General features: G+C 38.1%; 1 protein-coding gene and 1 long non-coding RNA gene across 2 annotated transcripts in view; one reads left to right on the plus strand and one right to left on the minus strand.

Annotated features, from left to right (window-relative positions):
- LOC133606210 (uncharacterized) lies at positions 1 to 11,545 on the plus strand. Its single transcript, XR_009815223.2, has 3 exons — positions 1 to 158; positions 7,866 to 7,980; positions 10,951 to 11,545. It is a non-coding gene; the product is annotated as an uncharacterized lncRNA (long non-coding RNA).
- The window catches only part of mettl25 (methyltransferase like 25), a 10,105-nt gene continuing 3,082 nt past the window's right edge, over positions 8,569 to 15,591 (minus strand). Inside the window, exons 5-11 of the mRNA XM_061959486.2 lie at positions 12,334 to 12,428; positions 12,230 to 12,259; positions 11,856 to 11,929; positions 11,367 to 11,460; positions 11,214 to 11,288; positions 10,939 to 11,010; positions 8,569 to 9,581 (exon numbers count right to left, since the gene is read on the minus strand). Coding sequence (XP_061815470.1) covers positions 9,453 to 9,581; positions 10,939 to 11,010; positions 11,214 to 11,288; positions 11,367 to 11,460; positions 11,856 to 11,929; positions 12,230 to 12,259; positions 12,334 to 12,428 — 569 coding nt within the window. The 3' untranslated portion in view covers positions 8,569 to 9,452. The remainder of the gene's footprint in view (positions 9,582 to 10,938; positions 11,011 to 11,213; positions 11,289 to 11,366; positions 11,461 to 11,855; positions 11,930 to 12,229; positions 12,260 to 12,333; positions 12,429 to 15,591) is intronic.

A 15,591-nucleotide genomic window follows, 5' to 3' on the forward strand; every position in this document is an offset into this window, starting at 1 on the left:
GGGTCATTTATACGGCGAGGACACATATGGACGCCAGCCGGGTCCCGCTAACGGCCAGCTGCACCAAAGCCTGGCACGCTGTCGGAGGTTTCTGAGGCGGAATTCTGCAGGGAGGACACCACAGATGGAGAAGCATGCACAGGGCGAGACAGGCGGAGGTGAGCTATCCTAAAGAGACTAATTAAGAAGACACTGTTTTGGTAGCATGGTCCGCTTTCAATGCACCAACATGATTTACAACTACCGTATTTTTCGGACTATAAGTCGCAGTTTTTTCATAGTTTGGCCGGGGGTGCGACTTATACTCAAGAGCGACTTATGTGTGACATTATCAACACATTACCGTAAAATATCAAATAATATTATTTAGCTCATTCACGTAAGAGACTAGACGTATAAGATTTCATGGGATTTAGCGATTAGGAGTGACATATTGTTTGGTAAACGTATAGCATGTTCTATATGTTATAGTTATTTGAATGACTCTTACCATAATATGTTACGTTAACATACCAGGCACGTTCTCAGTTGGTTATTTATGCGTCATACACCGTACACTTATTCAGCCTGTTGTTCACTATTCTTTATTTATTTTAAATTGCCTTTCAAATGTCTATTCTTGGTGTTGGGTTTTATCAAATAAATTTCCCCAAAAAATGCGACTTATACTCCAGTGCGACTTATATATGGTTTTTTCCTTCTTTATTATGCATTTTCGGCCTGTGCGACTTATACTACGCAGCGACTTATACTCCGAAAAATACGGTAGATATTTCAGTAGACATTGAGTGGGAGTGCATGCTGAAAAGCCCAACTGAAATGCTATCGGTTTGCAGGCTGGCCAGATAGCATCAAGTAACAAAATATACCACTTGGGTGTATATCTGCAAAATGAGCTTCAAAAAAAGTTAGCGCGCGAACATGTTAACTTTAGCATGCTAACAGTTAGCATTTGTGAAGTAACAACATATCTGACTCTGAGGGCTATACCGGCACAATGTGTTAAAATAGCCAGCTTGTTAACAGTTAGTATGCTTGAAGCAACAAAATATTTGACTTTAAGCGTGCTAAAATAGCTGGCATGCTAACATTAACATGTTAACAGTTGACATGTGCAAAGTAACCAATGATTTGACTCTGACGCGAATACCTATAAAATGTGCTAAAATAGCTAGGGTGCTTATACTTAAGTCTGATATGTTTATCTGCAAAATAGGCTAAAAAGCTATCATGCTAATGTTAGCATGCTAACAGTTAGCATGCGTGACGTAACACAATATTTCACTTTGAGGTATGTGCCTGCAATATGAGCTAAAAAGGCTAGCATGCTAACGTTAACATGTTAACAGTTGACATGTGCAAAGTAACAAATTATTTGACTCTGAGGCGAATACCTGTAAAATGTGCTAAAACAGCTAGCGTGCATATATTTAAGTCTGAGATGTTTATCTGCAAAATAGGCTAAAAAGCTATCATGCTAATGTTAGCATGCTAACAGTTAGCATGCGTGATGTAACACAATATGTGCAAAGTAACAAATTATTTGACTCTGAGGTAGGGTGACCATTTCCATGACACCAAAAAGGAGGACATTATGCGGCATATCAATAAATTACTATGGTGTACATAGGACTCTATTCTGGTATACCTTATTTATAGTACAATTTTGAGTGGTTTAAAGATGATGTTTGTGTGGCTGAATAGGAAAAAATATTAAAGTCAAGTGTTTGTTAACAGTATTTGTATTTATTCAATACATTGTGGTGTTCAAAAAGTGACCACTGAGATGAATCTTTTCAAGTGCAGAGTGCCACAAAGCATAACATGTGTGGACTTAAATGTAGTTAACATATATAATAAAAAGAAAAATGCCACAAAAAATTTTCCACATCAACATCAAGGCTGCTTGCTGCATATCTGATTGCGTTATGCAGAATATGGGCCAAACAGTTTGCAGGGAGCACATCTTTTTGGCTCAGTTTCAGCTTCTGATACACACTGTTATGTTTGCCACAATTGACACTGGCATTGTCTGCTGCATATGCAGACATGTTTTTCACCTCTAAGCCAGACATCTCAAGTTTTGCCAGCAGCTGGTTTGTTATGGCTTCTGACGTTTCGTTGCTGTCACTATAAAAATCCAACAGGACATGTTGGATGCCTTCATCAAAGTGAAAATACCTTACCACAATGGGAAAACACTTGTTTGTTCCTTTATTTGAGGCGTCGGTTGCCACGGAAAAGGGTAGGTTGTTTTCTTTTATGTAGTCGGTATGTTCCTGTACCGAATAGTGAGTGATGACGTTCTCGCACAATGCCTTGGCTTTTGTTCGGCCACAGGCCATCCCTTTAGCTGTGGGATAGTCACTGAAAATCTCCTGGTCCACTTTCATGCCGCAGTCTAAACTTCTGTAGGACTGGTGATGCTTTACAGCAGTGGTTCTCAACCTTTTTTCAGTGATGTACCCCCTGTGAACATTTTTTTAATTTAAGTACCCCCTAATCAGAGCAAAGCATTTTTGGTTGAAAAAAAGAGATAAAGAAGTAAAATACAGCACTATGTCATCAGTTTCTGATTTATTAAATTGTATAACAGTGCAAAATATTGCTCATTTGTAGTGGTCTTTCTTGAACTATTTGGAAAAATATATATAAAATAACTAAAAACTTGTTGAAAAATAAACAAGTGATTCAATTATAAATAAAGATTTCTACACATAGAAGTAATCATCAACTTAAAGTGCCCTCTTTGGGGATTGTAATAGAGATCCACCTGGATTCAGGAACTTAATTCTAAACATTTCTTCACAAGAAAAGAAATTTTTAACATCAATATTTATGGAACATGTCTACAAAAAATCTAGCTGTCAAGACTGAATATTGCATTGTTGCATTTCTTTTCACATGGTCAAACCATCATGGCATGGGGGAAACTCTGGGTTTATGGTAATGAATGGAATAGCCTACTTGATTTGATGTTCAGTTTATGAACTTACATTACATTACATACCCCCAGGGGTACGCGTACCCCCATTTGAGAACCACTGCTTTACAGCATGGTACACCTTGCACAGCTCCGCAGCGGTTATCTTGTCATCCAGGGGCGACGAAACTTCACGAAAAAATGTCCTCATTGAAGAGGTACTTGCCGCACGTTTATTACTTTTATGTTTATCCGCGCACCCGCATGCCGTTCAATTGCAGCTTTCCCCTGACTACTTACGTCGACATCACATCGACAAAGTGTGCAGAAGCCATGGAATGAGTCTCGACTGCTTTTCGTTATAAATTCGTTCTCTTTTATCCATTCAGAATTAAACGAGGTCTTGCGTTTTGGCATGATGCTAACTTTCTGTCAATGCCGCAACAGCACATGGACCCTTGTTTACTTTTTTAACCAATGATAAGCAGATTTGTATCCGACACAGCTCTTAGCCAATCATTTGATACGTTACTGCGTTGGGGGCATTTTTTACGGTCTTTGATTGGCTATTGCGCTGCAGCCCAGCAAAGATGAAAAAACTCCGCTCTTCAAGCCTAGTGCCTCAAAAAGGAGGACAAATACGTGTCCGGCTTGAAGCTGCGCCGGACGCCGGACAGGGCATTAAAAATCCGGACTGTCCGGCCTAAATCCGGACACCTGGTCACCCTACTCTGAGGCGAATACCTGTAAAATGTGCTAAAACAGCTAGCGTGCATATATTTAAGTCTGAGATGTTTATCTGCAAAATAGGCTAAAAAGCTATCATGCCAATGTTAGCATGCTAACAGTTAGCATGCGTGACGTAACACAATATTTCACTTTGAGGTATGTGCCTACAATATGAGCTAAAAAGGCTAGCATACTAACGTTAACATGTTAACAGTTGACATGTGCAAAGTAACAAATTATTTGACTCTGAGGCGAATACCTGTAAAATGTGCTAAAACAGCTAGCGTGCATATATTTAAGTCTGAGATGTTTATCTGCAAAATAGGCTAAAAAGCTATCATGCTAATGTTAGCATGCTAACAGTTAATATGTGTGCCTGCAAAATGAGCTAAAAGGCTAGCATGCTAACGTTAGCATGTTAGCATGCTAATATTTAATATGCGTCAAGCCAAGTAACAACATTTACGGCTCTGGTGTATAAATGCAAAATTAGGTAAAAAAAAAAATTAAAAAAAAAGAGGTAACGTATGGTAACGTTAAAAGTTAGTGTGCGTGAAATCCATCCATCCATTTGCTGCCACTTGTCCCTCTCGGGGGTCGTGGGGGTGCTGGAGCCTATCCCAGTGGCACTGGGGCGGAAAGCAGGCTACACCCTGGACAAGTCGCCACCTCATCACAGGGCCAACACAGATAGACAGACAACATTCACACACTAGGGACCATTTAGTGTTGCCAATCAACCTATCCCCAGGTGCATGTCTTTGGAGGTGGGAGGAAGCCGGAGTACCCGGAGGGAACCCACACAGTCATGTGGAGAACATGCAAACTCCACAAGACCGCGACCACAGGGATCAAACCCAGAACCTTCTTATTGTGAGGCACCAGCACTAACCCCTGTTCCACCAGCATGCATGAAGTAACAAAATATTTTACACTGAAGTGTATACCTGCAAAATGCACTAAAATAGCTGGCATGTTACCGTAAAAAGCATGAACAGATAGCATGCATGAATTAACAAAATATTTGACTTCGGAGGAGTATATCTACGGAATTATTTAAAAAGCAAACGTGATAACGTCAGCATGCATGATGTAACAAAATATTTGACTTAAAGCATGCAAGCTTTTTGATTGTGTAATGTTTTTCAGCATTCACACAATAATTGCACCCTTACTAAACCCGCTGGAACAAGCTGAGGTTGAGTCTCAGTGCTTCTTTCTGCCAGCACAAGTGATTAAGGATTAGGACCAGAAAGGAACAACATTGTTGCATTGAGTACAAAACTAGATAAACAGGTTACAGTAACACTTGTCTTGTTTACTGCATGGCGCTCGAGAATCTATTCACAAAATATCAGTAATTAAGCAAACACATTCAGCGGCATTTGTTTGTATTGATTATACTTACAGTATTTATCTTTCATTTATAGCTCACTTCGCTTCCTTGCAGTTCGGGTTTTAAACACCTAATGGACCAAAATGTGCATGGGAAACATTAAATGTTATAATGGTCCAATAATGTAATATATTTTTTTTCAAATTCATGAAAATAAGGTGATTTCTGGAAGGTTGAAATTCTAAACCTTTTTTGTAATTATTTTATTAAATTATTTTGTATTTATTATTATTATTTCATTATTTATTTTAATTATTGTTAATTAAATTATTAAATGTAGTAGCCTTTTTAATAATTCATAAAGCGCATTGAGAAAATAATTATTTTTGGTGATCAATACATAAATTAAATAATTTCAAATGTAAATAAATAAATACAAGATTAAAAATATTTTACACATATATTTATATATTAAGAAATATATATATTTAATTTAATAGTTTCAAATATTTCATAAATATATTGGTAAATACTATCCATCCATCCATCCATCCATAATGTATCATTAATATGTAATAATGATGTCAAAAATAATTTCAACAAAAGTTATCTAAAAAGTCTTAAAAATACAAATATGGAAGATATGCTGTAAATAAATGATGCAACATTAATATATTCATTCAAAATAATGAACAAAATGGAGGGGGGGAAATCTTTAATATTAAATACATTTTAAACCATAAAATAGGAATATGGTTTAGGTAAATAATTTATCATTAAAATTTTCAATTCAAATTATTTTGACGAAATGTTTTTGTTAAAGTCCTAAAAATGCTAAACACATTAAAAATATACAACATGATAATACAAAACTAACAAAAACAGTTATATAAAAATAAATAGTGGGTAAATAATGTTTTAAAAGTATGCGAGTCAGTTCAGTGAGTGTCCTGTGGTTTATTTGTTATGATGTATATCTTATGTAAAAGGTCTTTTTCCACACATGTTTAACATTAAAGATTATTTTATTATCACCTGGTTCCTGCCTGACTTAAAACATCTATTAAAAATGATCTGCACACAAAATGTCTAATTTAAGAGACACGTGGGAAACAAAAGAGATCAAACTTTTGCCACTGACAGCATTTCCGTCGCTCTACGAAAAGATTTCCTTTCCTTTGCGCTGTAGGCCAAACATAGTGTGCCATTTCCCTTTGCTATTTACTCCGGAACCACTGCTTCTTCACCCCTGCAGATAAACATCACGCAGGAAACTGATCATCACAGCTGGAGAGGCCGTGCCGCGGTCTTTTCCATCTCGATAAGTAATAATAGCACACTGATGGTAATAATATTAACACTGGAGCAAGGAAACAAACACAAACCTGCACCCTGGTGTGTTGTTGTGAAAGAATCCACTCATATTTATTGGCTAATTCCTGCCAAAAAAAACTTCATCCTGACTCTTTTAACGTGAAAATATTTCCTGACCACACGTGTGAATTTGACAGGAATGGTGCAAACGGCGTACTTTTATTTCAGGAAACAACACAACAAGATGTTTGTGGTGCACCTCCACCGCTGCAGCTTGACATGACGTCTGATTCCATACATAATTCATGCGTCTGCCCGGCTGCATAATATTCATTTCCAAGCATACGACCGTCGTGATTTATTGCGAGAGCGAGCAAAACAGCTGTACAGATTAAAGAGAGGTCAAGGCCTCTTCCATCCTCAACTGGGGGAACCGCAAAATGCTCTTTCCAGATCCGGGCAGCCAAACAGAGGCCATCCAGGTCCACCTGAAACACCCCCAAAGGGCCCCCCGACTGCCCCGACGTGCTTGAACATAAAGGGGGGGGAAAATGACATAATTCAATCAGAAACAGGACTGGCGCTTTTACCAGGTGTTTTCCAGCCATGTGTTGCATGACTTCTGCAGCAGAAAGTCGAACATCATCAGTCAAACCTCACTTTTCTGTCGATATATTTATTGTATAGCTGCTGGCTTGTAGAGCTGAACATCACAAAAACATGGCATGTTCTTTGATTATATCACCTGGTTAATGGACTAGTATCAGCACATGGAGCATTTTTATGCACCGACATCACTTCCACTTTCTCCTGATCAGTTTTTTTGATTGTAGGACCTTATCGAGATGATCCATCTGAGTAAAATCTCACTTTTCTTGTAAAAAGTCTTAGGACTGATTGGCAAAACATTGTGGTGAGTCTGTTCATATGGTCCATCAATCCGACAATTTAATAACTTGGCGTCAGAAGTGGGTCAAAAAGTCGCACCAAAGTTGAGATGTTCAATATGTCTTGATTAGATGACTTAAGGGAACCAAGTCCAACCTTTGATAAATAAGTCCATTTATTTACTGGAAACTGTTGCTTTAAAGAGATGACTTTCTATGATTGGTATTTCTGCAAAATTGTTTGATTTAATCTCATTTTCATGCACCGCTAATCATTTCCTTTCGCCTCTGGTCATTTTTTTGATTGTACGATTTTATCGGGACGATCCATCTGACATTTTTTCCAATAAAATCTTATGTAAAGCAATCCGAAGAATAACTAGGAACACAGTTTGGTAACTTCCTGTTCCTGTGGTCCTACAGTCCTACGATAGTGTAACAACTTGGCGACAGAAGCGGGTCAAAAAGTTGCACCAAAGCAGCACAGGATCCATTCTGCTGTAGAATTGAATTGTCCAAAAGGTCTGATGATCTAACAGAACCAAGTCCACCTTTTGACAAATTAGTCCATACATTTACTGTAAACTGTTGAGTTGAGCTGAGTATCTTTGATTATGATCTCTGCAACATGTTCTTTGTTTACATCTGATTATATCACTTCCTGTCTCTCAATCAGGTTTTGGTTGTACGACATTATCGAGATGACACATCTGAGACGTTCATCAGGAAAACCTCACTTCACTTTTAAAAAGTCACAGAAAACAGTATCTAGGAATGACTGGCACATTTTGGTGAGTCTGTTCTTATGATCCGTCAATCTGACAATAATGTAGTACCTTGATGTCAGAAGTAGGTCAAAAAGTTGCACCGAAGTAGAGATGTCCAAACAGATTATTTAGGTAACCCAGGGTGTACACTGCCTTCAGCCCAAGTGCAGCTGAGATAGGCTCCAGCCCCACTGCAACCCCCTCTTGGTCATTTTTCTTTATTAGTACGACGTTATCCAGATGAGCCATCGAACATTTTTATCAGGAATATCTAATGTAAAGCTATCCTATAGGAATAATCGGGAACACATTTTGGTAACTTCCTGTTCCTGTGGTCTTACAGTCCTGCAATAGTGTAACATCTTGGCGACAGAAGCGGGTCAAAAAGTTAAACCAAAGCAACAAAATATGCATTCTGCTGTAAAATGTTGTGATCGAATGATCTAACACAGGGTTTCTTTAACCTTTTTGACCTCAGGGCCATAAGTGAGTATTGTATATCTAACCTACTTACAGTTTACAACCTTGTCTAATGATATGAAACCATGTGTTAATCACAAATATGCTTATTCATTTAAAACATACAATTTAGGATTAGGTCAGGCTTACTAACCAAATATACTGCATAACAAGAGACTCATAAATAACTGACGGAAAATGTATTTACATACAATTATGTTGTGCCAAAATAAATCCATCCATCCATTGTCTACCGCTTGTCCCACTCTGGGTCGCGGGGGGTGATGGAGCCTATCACTGCTGCACTCGGGTGGAAGGCGGGGTACACCCTGGACAAGTCGCCACCTCAAACTAATTTAATAATGAATATGCTTCTTAACTGAACTGAAATGTATTATGTATTAAAGCGCAAATGAAAATACAGCTTTGCCACTTTAGTCATAATTTTTGCGCTTAAGAAACTTCTCAATGACTTTAGCTCCAGACTTTTTCTGTTTCTTTAACATTGTCATTACTGCCACAAGTGGTGGAAAAGTGTATTACAACTGAGTACCGCAGCTGAGAAACAGATATTTATTGGTTGCAGCCCAACAATGGTTCACTGATCTAACAGAACCAAGTCCACCTTTTGACAAATTAGTCCAAATATTTACTGGAAATTGTGGATTTATAGAACTGAGTGTCTATGATTGGGATTTCTGCAACATGTTTTTTATTTACATCTGATTTTAATGCACCGCCAATTAATAATTAGTTTTGTTTGCTTAATCGAGATGATCTATCTGAGACGCTCATCAGTAAAACCTCACTTTACTTTTAAAAAGTCACGGAAAACAGTCACGGAATGATTAGCAACACCTTTTGGTGACTGTTTGTATGGTCCATCAATCCAACAGTAATGTAGGACCTTGGCGTCACAAGTGGGGGAAAAAGTTGCCACCAAGTTTTGTTTGACAGTACGACCTTATTGTTATAATCCATCTGAGAATCTCATCAGTAAAAGTCCAATTCATTTTTTAAATAATGTAAAGCAAATCCTAGGAATTTATGCCATCGCATTTTGGTGACTTCCTGTTCCTTTCGTCCTTCAGTCCTACGATAGCATAACATCTTGGTGACAGAAGCGGGTCGAAAAGTTGCACCAAAGCAGAGAAAGATCCATCTTCCTGTAGAAAAGAATTGCCCAATTTATTAAGCTGAGTGTACATGATCATGATTTCTGCAACATATTATACTGGAATATCACCACACAGGGTTTCCCCTTAATGTAATTGAATGTGGCGGACCACCACAGCATTTTTATTACCGCCACACCTTGAAAATAACTTGAAAACAAATTAAAATAATATAATATATTGTAGCTCCCAAGAAATCACACACAGTCAGACGCTATTTTTAACTTTTATTACCAATCCGATGATATCAAATGGCACAATTCCAACAGGTTTTACCTCCTGTGTACACACTTTCATCCCGGTGACAATAAACATTATCACCTGCAGGTGATTACAGTTTGAATGAATACATATATAGCCTATTATTTGCACACTATTGACGAGTGATGTACCGAAAACTCGATGACTGAAAAAATACTTTAATTACCGAAAACGGCGTCGCCGAAACTGGATGTAAACAAAACGCACGCCATTGTCTAGAGTGTTGTCAGCATGTCTGCAATGTGGACGTAACCAGATATAACCCTGGACAGCAATCTACAAAATGTGCAAATATTAAGAGGACAGCGGCAACTTTTAGGTAGAGAAAGTTCAACTGAAGCAGCGCGACGCAAGTGTGACATCATGCTTGCTGAGGCTCGCCTCTTTCATCAGAGACATCAAGGGACAGAAGTTAAGAGTTTCTTAACACGGCTGCATTTTATAATAACACCAGAAGATTAGATTTGTTGCTAGTAGTTTGACATTTTTTTTAAAAGTCATTAAAAAACTCTACAATGACACTTGAAAAATTCTCAAAGTTTTTGTACAATAAGCAACAATAGAAAAAAAGGCTAAACAATATAAAAATATATCTTCATACTAATTAATAATAACAGATCTGTTTTTAAAAGTATGTATACATTTTTTAGCCTGTTTATCCAATCCAAATGACTATTTATATAGCAAACTTTAGAAAACAATAAAAGTTTCACAGGAGTTTAAACACACATTTAGAAGCAGTATAAAACTAAGGAGAGTCAATTGTAAAAAAACACTAGTGAAAAAAATTTTTTTTTAAAGAAAATTATTTCTTGCAAATTATTGGATGACACCACGGTGACCACGCCCACAACCACGCCCCCACCACCACAGGTATCTTGGCAGTCTTGGAGATACCCTGTCACATGGATCTTTTTCATGCCCCGCCATCACTTCCTGTTCAGTTTTTTGATTATACAACATTATCGGCACGATCCTCCTCATGTTTGAAGGTCATTATTGCTACCGGCCGCTTTGAACAAAGCCAACTGTATTTTGCTATATTTGATAAGCTAAAATGATCTCATAGTGTTCTGTTTTTTTGTACCTGTTCTTTAAGGAAGCAGAGGCGATCCAAGAGAATGAGGCCTTCAATGCAGGGCGCAAGAGTCACCTTCAACTGCACACACCAAAGTTGGTTTTGGTGTCACACACATAAAAAAACATGAATGACGCCACAGAAGTCATTTCACTGTATAATCATCTCTGCATCAGGCTATAATGAGCTCATTTAACGGTTTATTGGCCTGGCTTTACGGGAAGGGATGACAATGTTTTACCCGAAGTGGACCAAATGATGATGATTATGTGCGAATAGCTCACCAGATTAAAGGCATGCATTTCGGACCGGCGCGGGCTGAAGGCATCGTGGTACCGTCGGATGTCCCCGTCAGAAAGCTGTGTGTGAAGGAGATGGACCATCAGACTAAATATCTAAAAAGATAAAACAAAAAATTCAAATATTGTGGTTCCAACTTGCGAATCGTCCAGGTCCAGTTTTCGAAGAGCCCGCCGAATGTAATCCTCAAACGATTTAGCCTTGGAGTAGACGTTCCCCACTCGCTTTTCACTGCAGCGAGAGGAAGGAATTATTGATGATTGGATCTTGGATGAAGTCATTTTATTTGTAAAAAAATTAAAAACATTAAAAACATTTATTTGAAAAATTATCTAAAAATAAAACAATTTATTTTTAAATGTAATTGTGTAATATGAATACATTATTCAAAATAGTATATATTTTATATTCAAATTTTTTTTTAGCAGTGCTTATTTTTGTGTTGTGCAACATTCACTAAATCTATTTTTTATTTCTTTACAAAAAGAAGCAATGTTATTAGACATTATATTGTGCAATTTTGTGAAACCATTGCAATAAAGTAATAATAATAAAAAAGAAGATAATAATAATCATGGTGTACCACTAATACACCACACTTCATAAACAGAGCAACTTCCTGTTACCTTTTATGGGTGTGGTAGTGATCCCTGAGGATAACATGCAGGACAGCCCGGTAGAACAGAGACTCCATTTGGATCTGCGTAAAAAACAAAACAATTAAGACTTGTTGAGTTCAATCAAGTCTGTTTTCGCATTCGTGCTTCCCACTAGCGATTCGTCTCGCCGTGATTGCATTAATATTTATAAACATTCCACATTAATGGCGTCCGCTGTTGCCGTGCGGGCTTTGGCCCTGGAGCTCCCAGCGCCACATCCCCCAAACAAAGGCGCTCTAAACAATGGCGTCTGGGGCAGCTGTCGCTGGAAATGATTTGATTGATTTTTGTTTTGAATTCACCGGAGTATTGATGGTGTCAAACATTATTCGCCTACTCACCCCCTGGCCCACTGCAACTCTCTCCAGCGCCTGTTCCAAAGGTAACAGCAGCGCATTAAAATCAAACTGCAGTGCCATGTCATACTTGACTTGAAGTCACTCACCAAGCACGCAGACATGCGGGCGTTTCTGCCGCAGAACCACGAGTGGCGGCGGAGGTGCTGACTCAGGGGGAAACCGAACACAGAACCCAAACAATCTGCGGACGTTAACCGTAAACCATTAGTCAGTTAGGCAGTGCTTCCCACAGGACTGCAATCTATTTGTGGCAGGAGTTGCTGTTGAGGGAGTATAAATGACGACTAATTTGCATATTTCGCCATGACGAATGTGTATGTAATTTTAATGTATGCAATGGGAGAGAAAAAGTGAGCAAAAAACATGAGAGGCAATATAAAAACTGTTTAGAAAGACATTTTTTAGCCATTTGATTTTGTGTTAGTTTTATGTCAAGCAGGATGGATGCCTGTAAGTCATTTTCGACAGGCGGCAATATGTGCATTCATGTGAGTCTCTAAAAATGTCCAATAAGACCATAAAAAGACGGTAGATTTGTTGCTTTAAAAAAAAAAACGAATCTGGAGGGTCCTGAATACTAGCTAAATATAGCTACAAAGTCACTAGGTTGGCAAGACAACACTGATCCCGCCTGCTGCGTCTTCCTATTCTCTGGCGAATGAGGTGTGTATGAGGTGTGCTAAGAAAGAGATACAATGCCACAACAACAAGCTAGATTCACAGACAGTCCCGTTATAATGTGTCTATGAGCGAGAGTGAACAGGTAGCGCCCAATCTATTTGTAGATTATATATATATATATATATACACAGGTAAAAGCCAGTAAATTAGAATATTTTGAAAAACTTGATTTATTTCAGTAATTGCATTCAAAAGGTGTAACTTGTACATTATATTTATTCATTGCACACAGACTGATGCATTCAAATGTTTATTTCATTTAATTTTGATGATTTGAAGTGGCAACAAATGAAAATCCAAAATTCCGTGTGTCACAAAATTAGAATATTACTTATGGCTAATACAAAAAAGGGATTTTTAGAAATTTTGGCCAACTGAAAAGTATGAAAATGAAAAATATGAGCATGTACAATACTCAATACTTGGTTGGAGCTCCTTTTGCCTCAATTACTGCGTTAATGCGGCGTGGCATGGAGTCGATGAGTTTCTGGCACTGCTCAGGTGTTATGAGAGCCCAGGTTGCTCTGATAGTGGCCTTCAACTCTTCTGCGTTTTTGGGTCTGGCATTCTGCATCTTCCTTTTCACAATACCCCACAGATTTTCTATGGGACTAATGTCAGGGGAGTTGGCGGGCCAATTTAGAACAGAAATACCATGGTCCGTAAACCAGGCACGGGTAGATTTTGCGCTGTGTGCAGGCGCCAAGTCCTGTTGGAACTTGAAATCTCCATCTCCATAGAGCAGGTCAGCAGCAGGAAGCATGAAGTGCTCTAAAACTTGCTGGTAGACGGCTGCGTTGACCCTGGATCTCAGGAAACAGAGTGGACCGACACCAGCAGATGACATGGCACCCCAAACCATCACTGATGGTGGAAACTTTACACTAGACTTCAGGCAACGTGGATCCTGTGCCTCTCCTGTCTTCCTCCAGACTCTGGGACCTCGATTTCCAAAGGAAATGCAAAATTTGCATGGTTGGGTGATGGTTTGGGGTGCCATGTCATCTGCTGGTGTCGGTCCACTCTGTTTCCTGAGATCCAGGGTCAACGCAGCCGTCTACCAGCAAGTTTTAGAGCACTTCATGCTTCCTGCTGCTGACCTGCTCTATGGAGATGGAGATTTCAAGTTCCAACAGGACTTGGCGCCTGCACACAGCGCAAAATCTACCCGTGCCTGGTTTACGGACCATGGTATTTCTGTTCTAAATTGGCCCGCCAACTCCCCTGACCTTAGCCCCATAGAAAATCTGTGGGGTATTGTGAAAAAGAAGATGCAGAATGCCAGACCCAAAAACGCAGAAGAGTTGAAGGCCACTATCAGAGCAACCTGGGCTCTCATAACACCTGAGCAGTGCCAGAAACTCATCGACTCCATGCCACGCCGCATTAACGCAGTAATTGAGGCAAAAGGAGCTCCAACCAAGTATTGAGTATTGTACATGCTCATATTTTTCATTTTCATACTTTTCAGTTGGCCAACATTTCTAAAAATCCCTTTTTTGTATTAGCCTTAAGTAATATTCTAATTTTGTGACACACGGAATTTTGGATTTTCATTTGTTGCCACTTCAAATCATCAAAATTAAATGAAATAAACATTTGAATGCATCAGTCTGTGTGCAATGAATAAATATAATGTACAAGTTACACCTTTTGAATGCAATTACTGAAATAAATCAAGTTTTTCAAAATATTCTAATTTACTGGCTTTTACCTGTATATATACTTTTTTGTTCAAACACATCGAGACATTTTTTTGCTAATCTTTTTTTTCTGTGTTGCAAAAAAATTTTGGGGGTTATGACGCAACTTCAATCTTGTGGGCGGGGCTTCTTTTGAACAATATATTAAACGCCTTTTTTTGGACATTCTCGGAGGATGCCGTGACCATAAAAAGGCGTGACTGCTGACTACTTCCGCCCTCAAAACATTTGGAGGGAAAATACCAAACACAATAGGTAATACCAACCAATAAAAAAGGCTCATAATATATTGTTCAGAGGAGGCCCCACCCACAAGATTGAAGTCAAGTCGTAACCAAAGAATGTATTCTTAACCAAAAAAACGGATTTGTAACCCCCGAGAAATGAATAAGCAACCCAAAAAATGGATTGCAAGCAAAACCATTTTTTAATTTCCTTTTTCTTTTCCGCAAATATTTATTTTTGGTTGATAATCAATTTTTTGTTTTCCTAAAAAGACATTGAAGTTGAGTTGTAACCAAAAAATTTGCAACCAAAGAAAAGATTTTCGACCAAAAAAATTGATTTGTAACCCAAAAAAATTAGTAAGCAACCAAGAAAAAAGATTTGTAACAAAAAAATGATTGGCAACCCAATTAACAGTTTGAAAACAAAAAATAATTGCAATACATTTTTTTTATTTTATATACATTTTTACATTTAAAATGTATGTTTTTGTTGGCAAATGGTTTTTTTTGGTTGATAATCAATTTTTGGGGGGGTTGCATAAAAAGACAAATATTTCTCCCCATACACTATTCAGACCCAACATGTAGACAATATAGAGTTGATATAAATATTGTGTTATAGTCGAGCAGTTTTATACAGTTGTATTATAACACAATTAAAGGTTATAAGATGGCGTCAATATTGTGTTTACCTCAACACAACTGCATAGAACCGGTTAACAAGGAAAATGTC

This window comes from Nerophis lumbriciformis, linkage group LG05 (genome assembly GCF_033978685.3).
Source record: "Nerophis lumbriciformis linkage group LG05, RoL_Nlum_v2.1, whole genome shotgun sequence".
In the NCBI taxonomy this organism is placed as follows: domain Eukaryota; kingdom Metazoa; phylum Chordata; class Actinopteri; order Syngnathiformes; family Syngnathidae; genus Nerophis; species Nerophis lumbriciformis.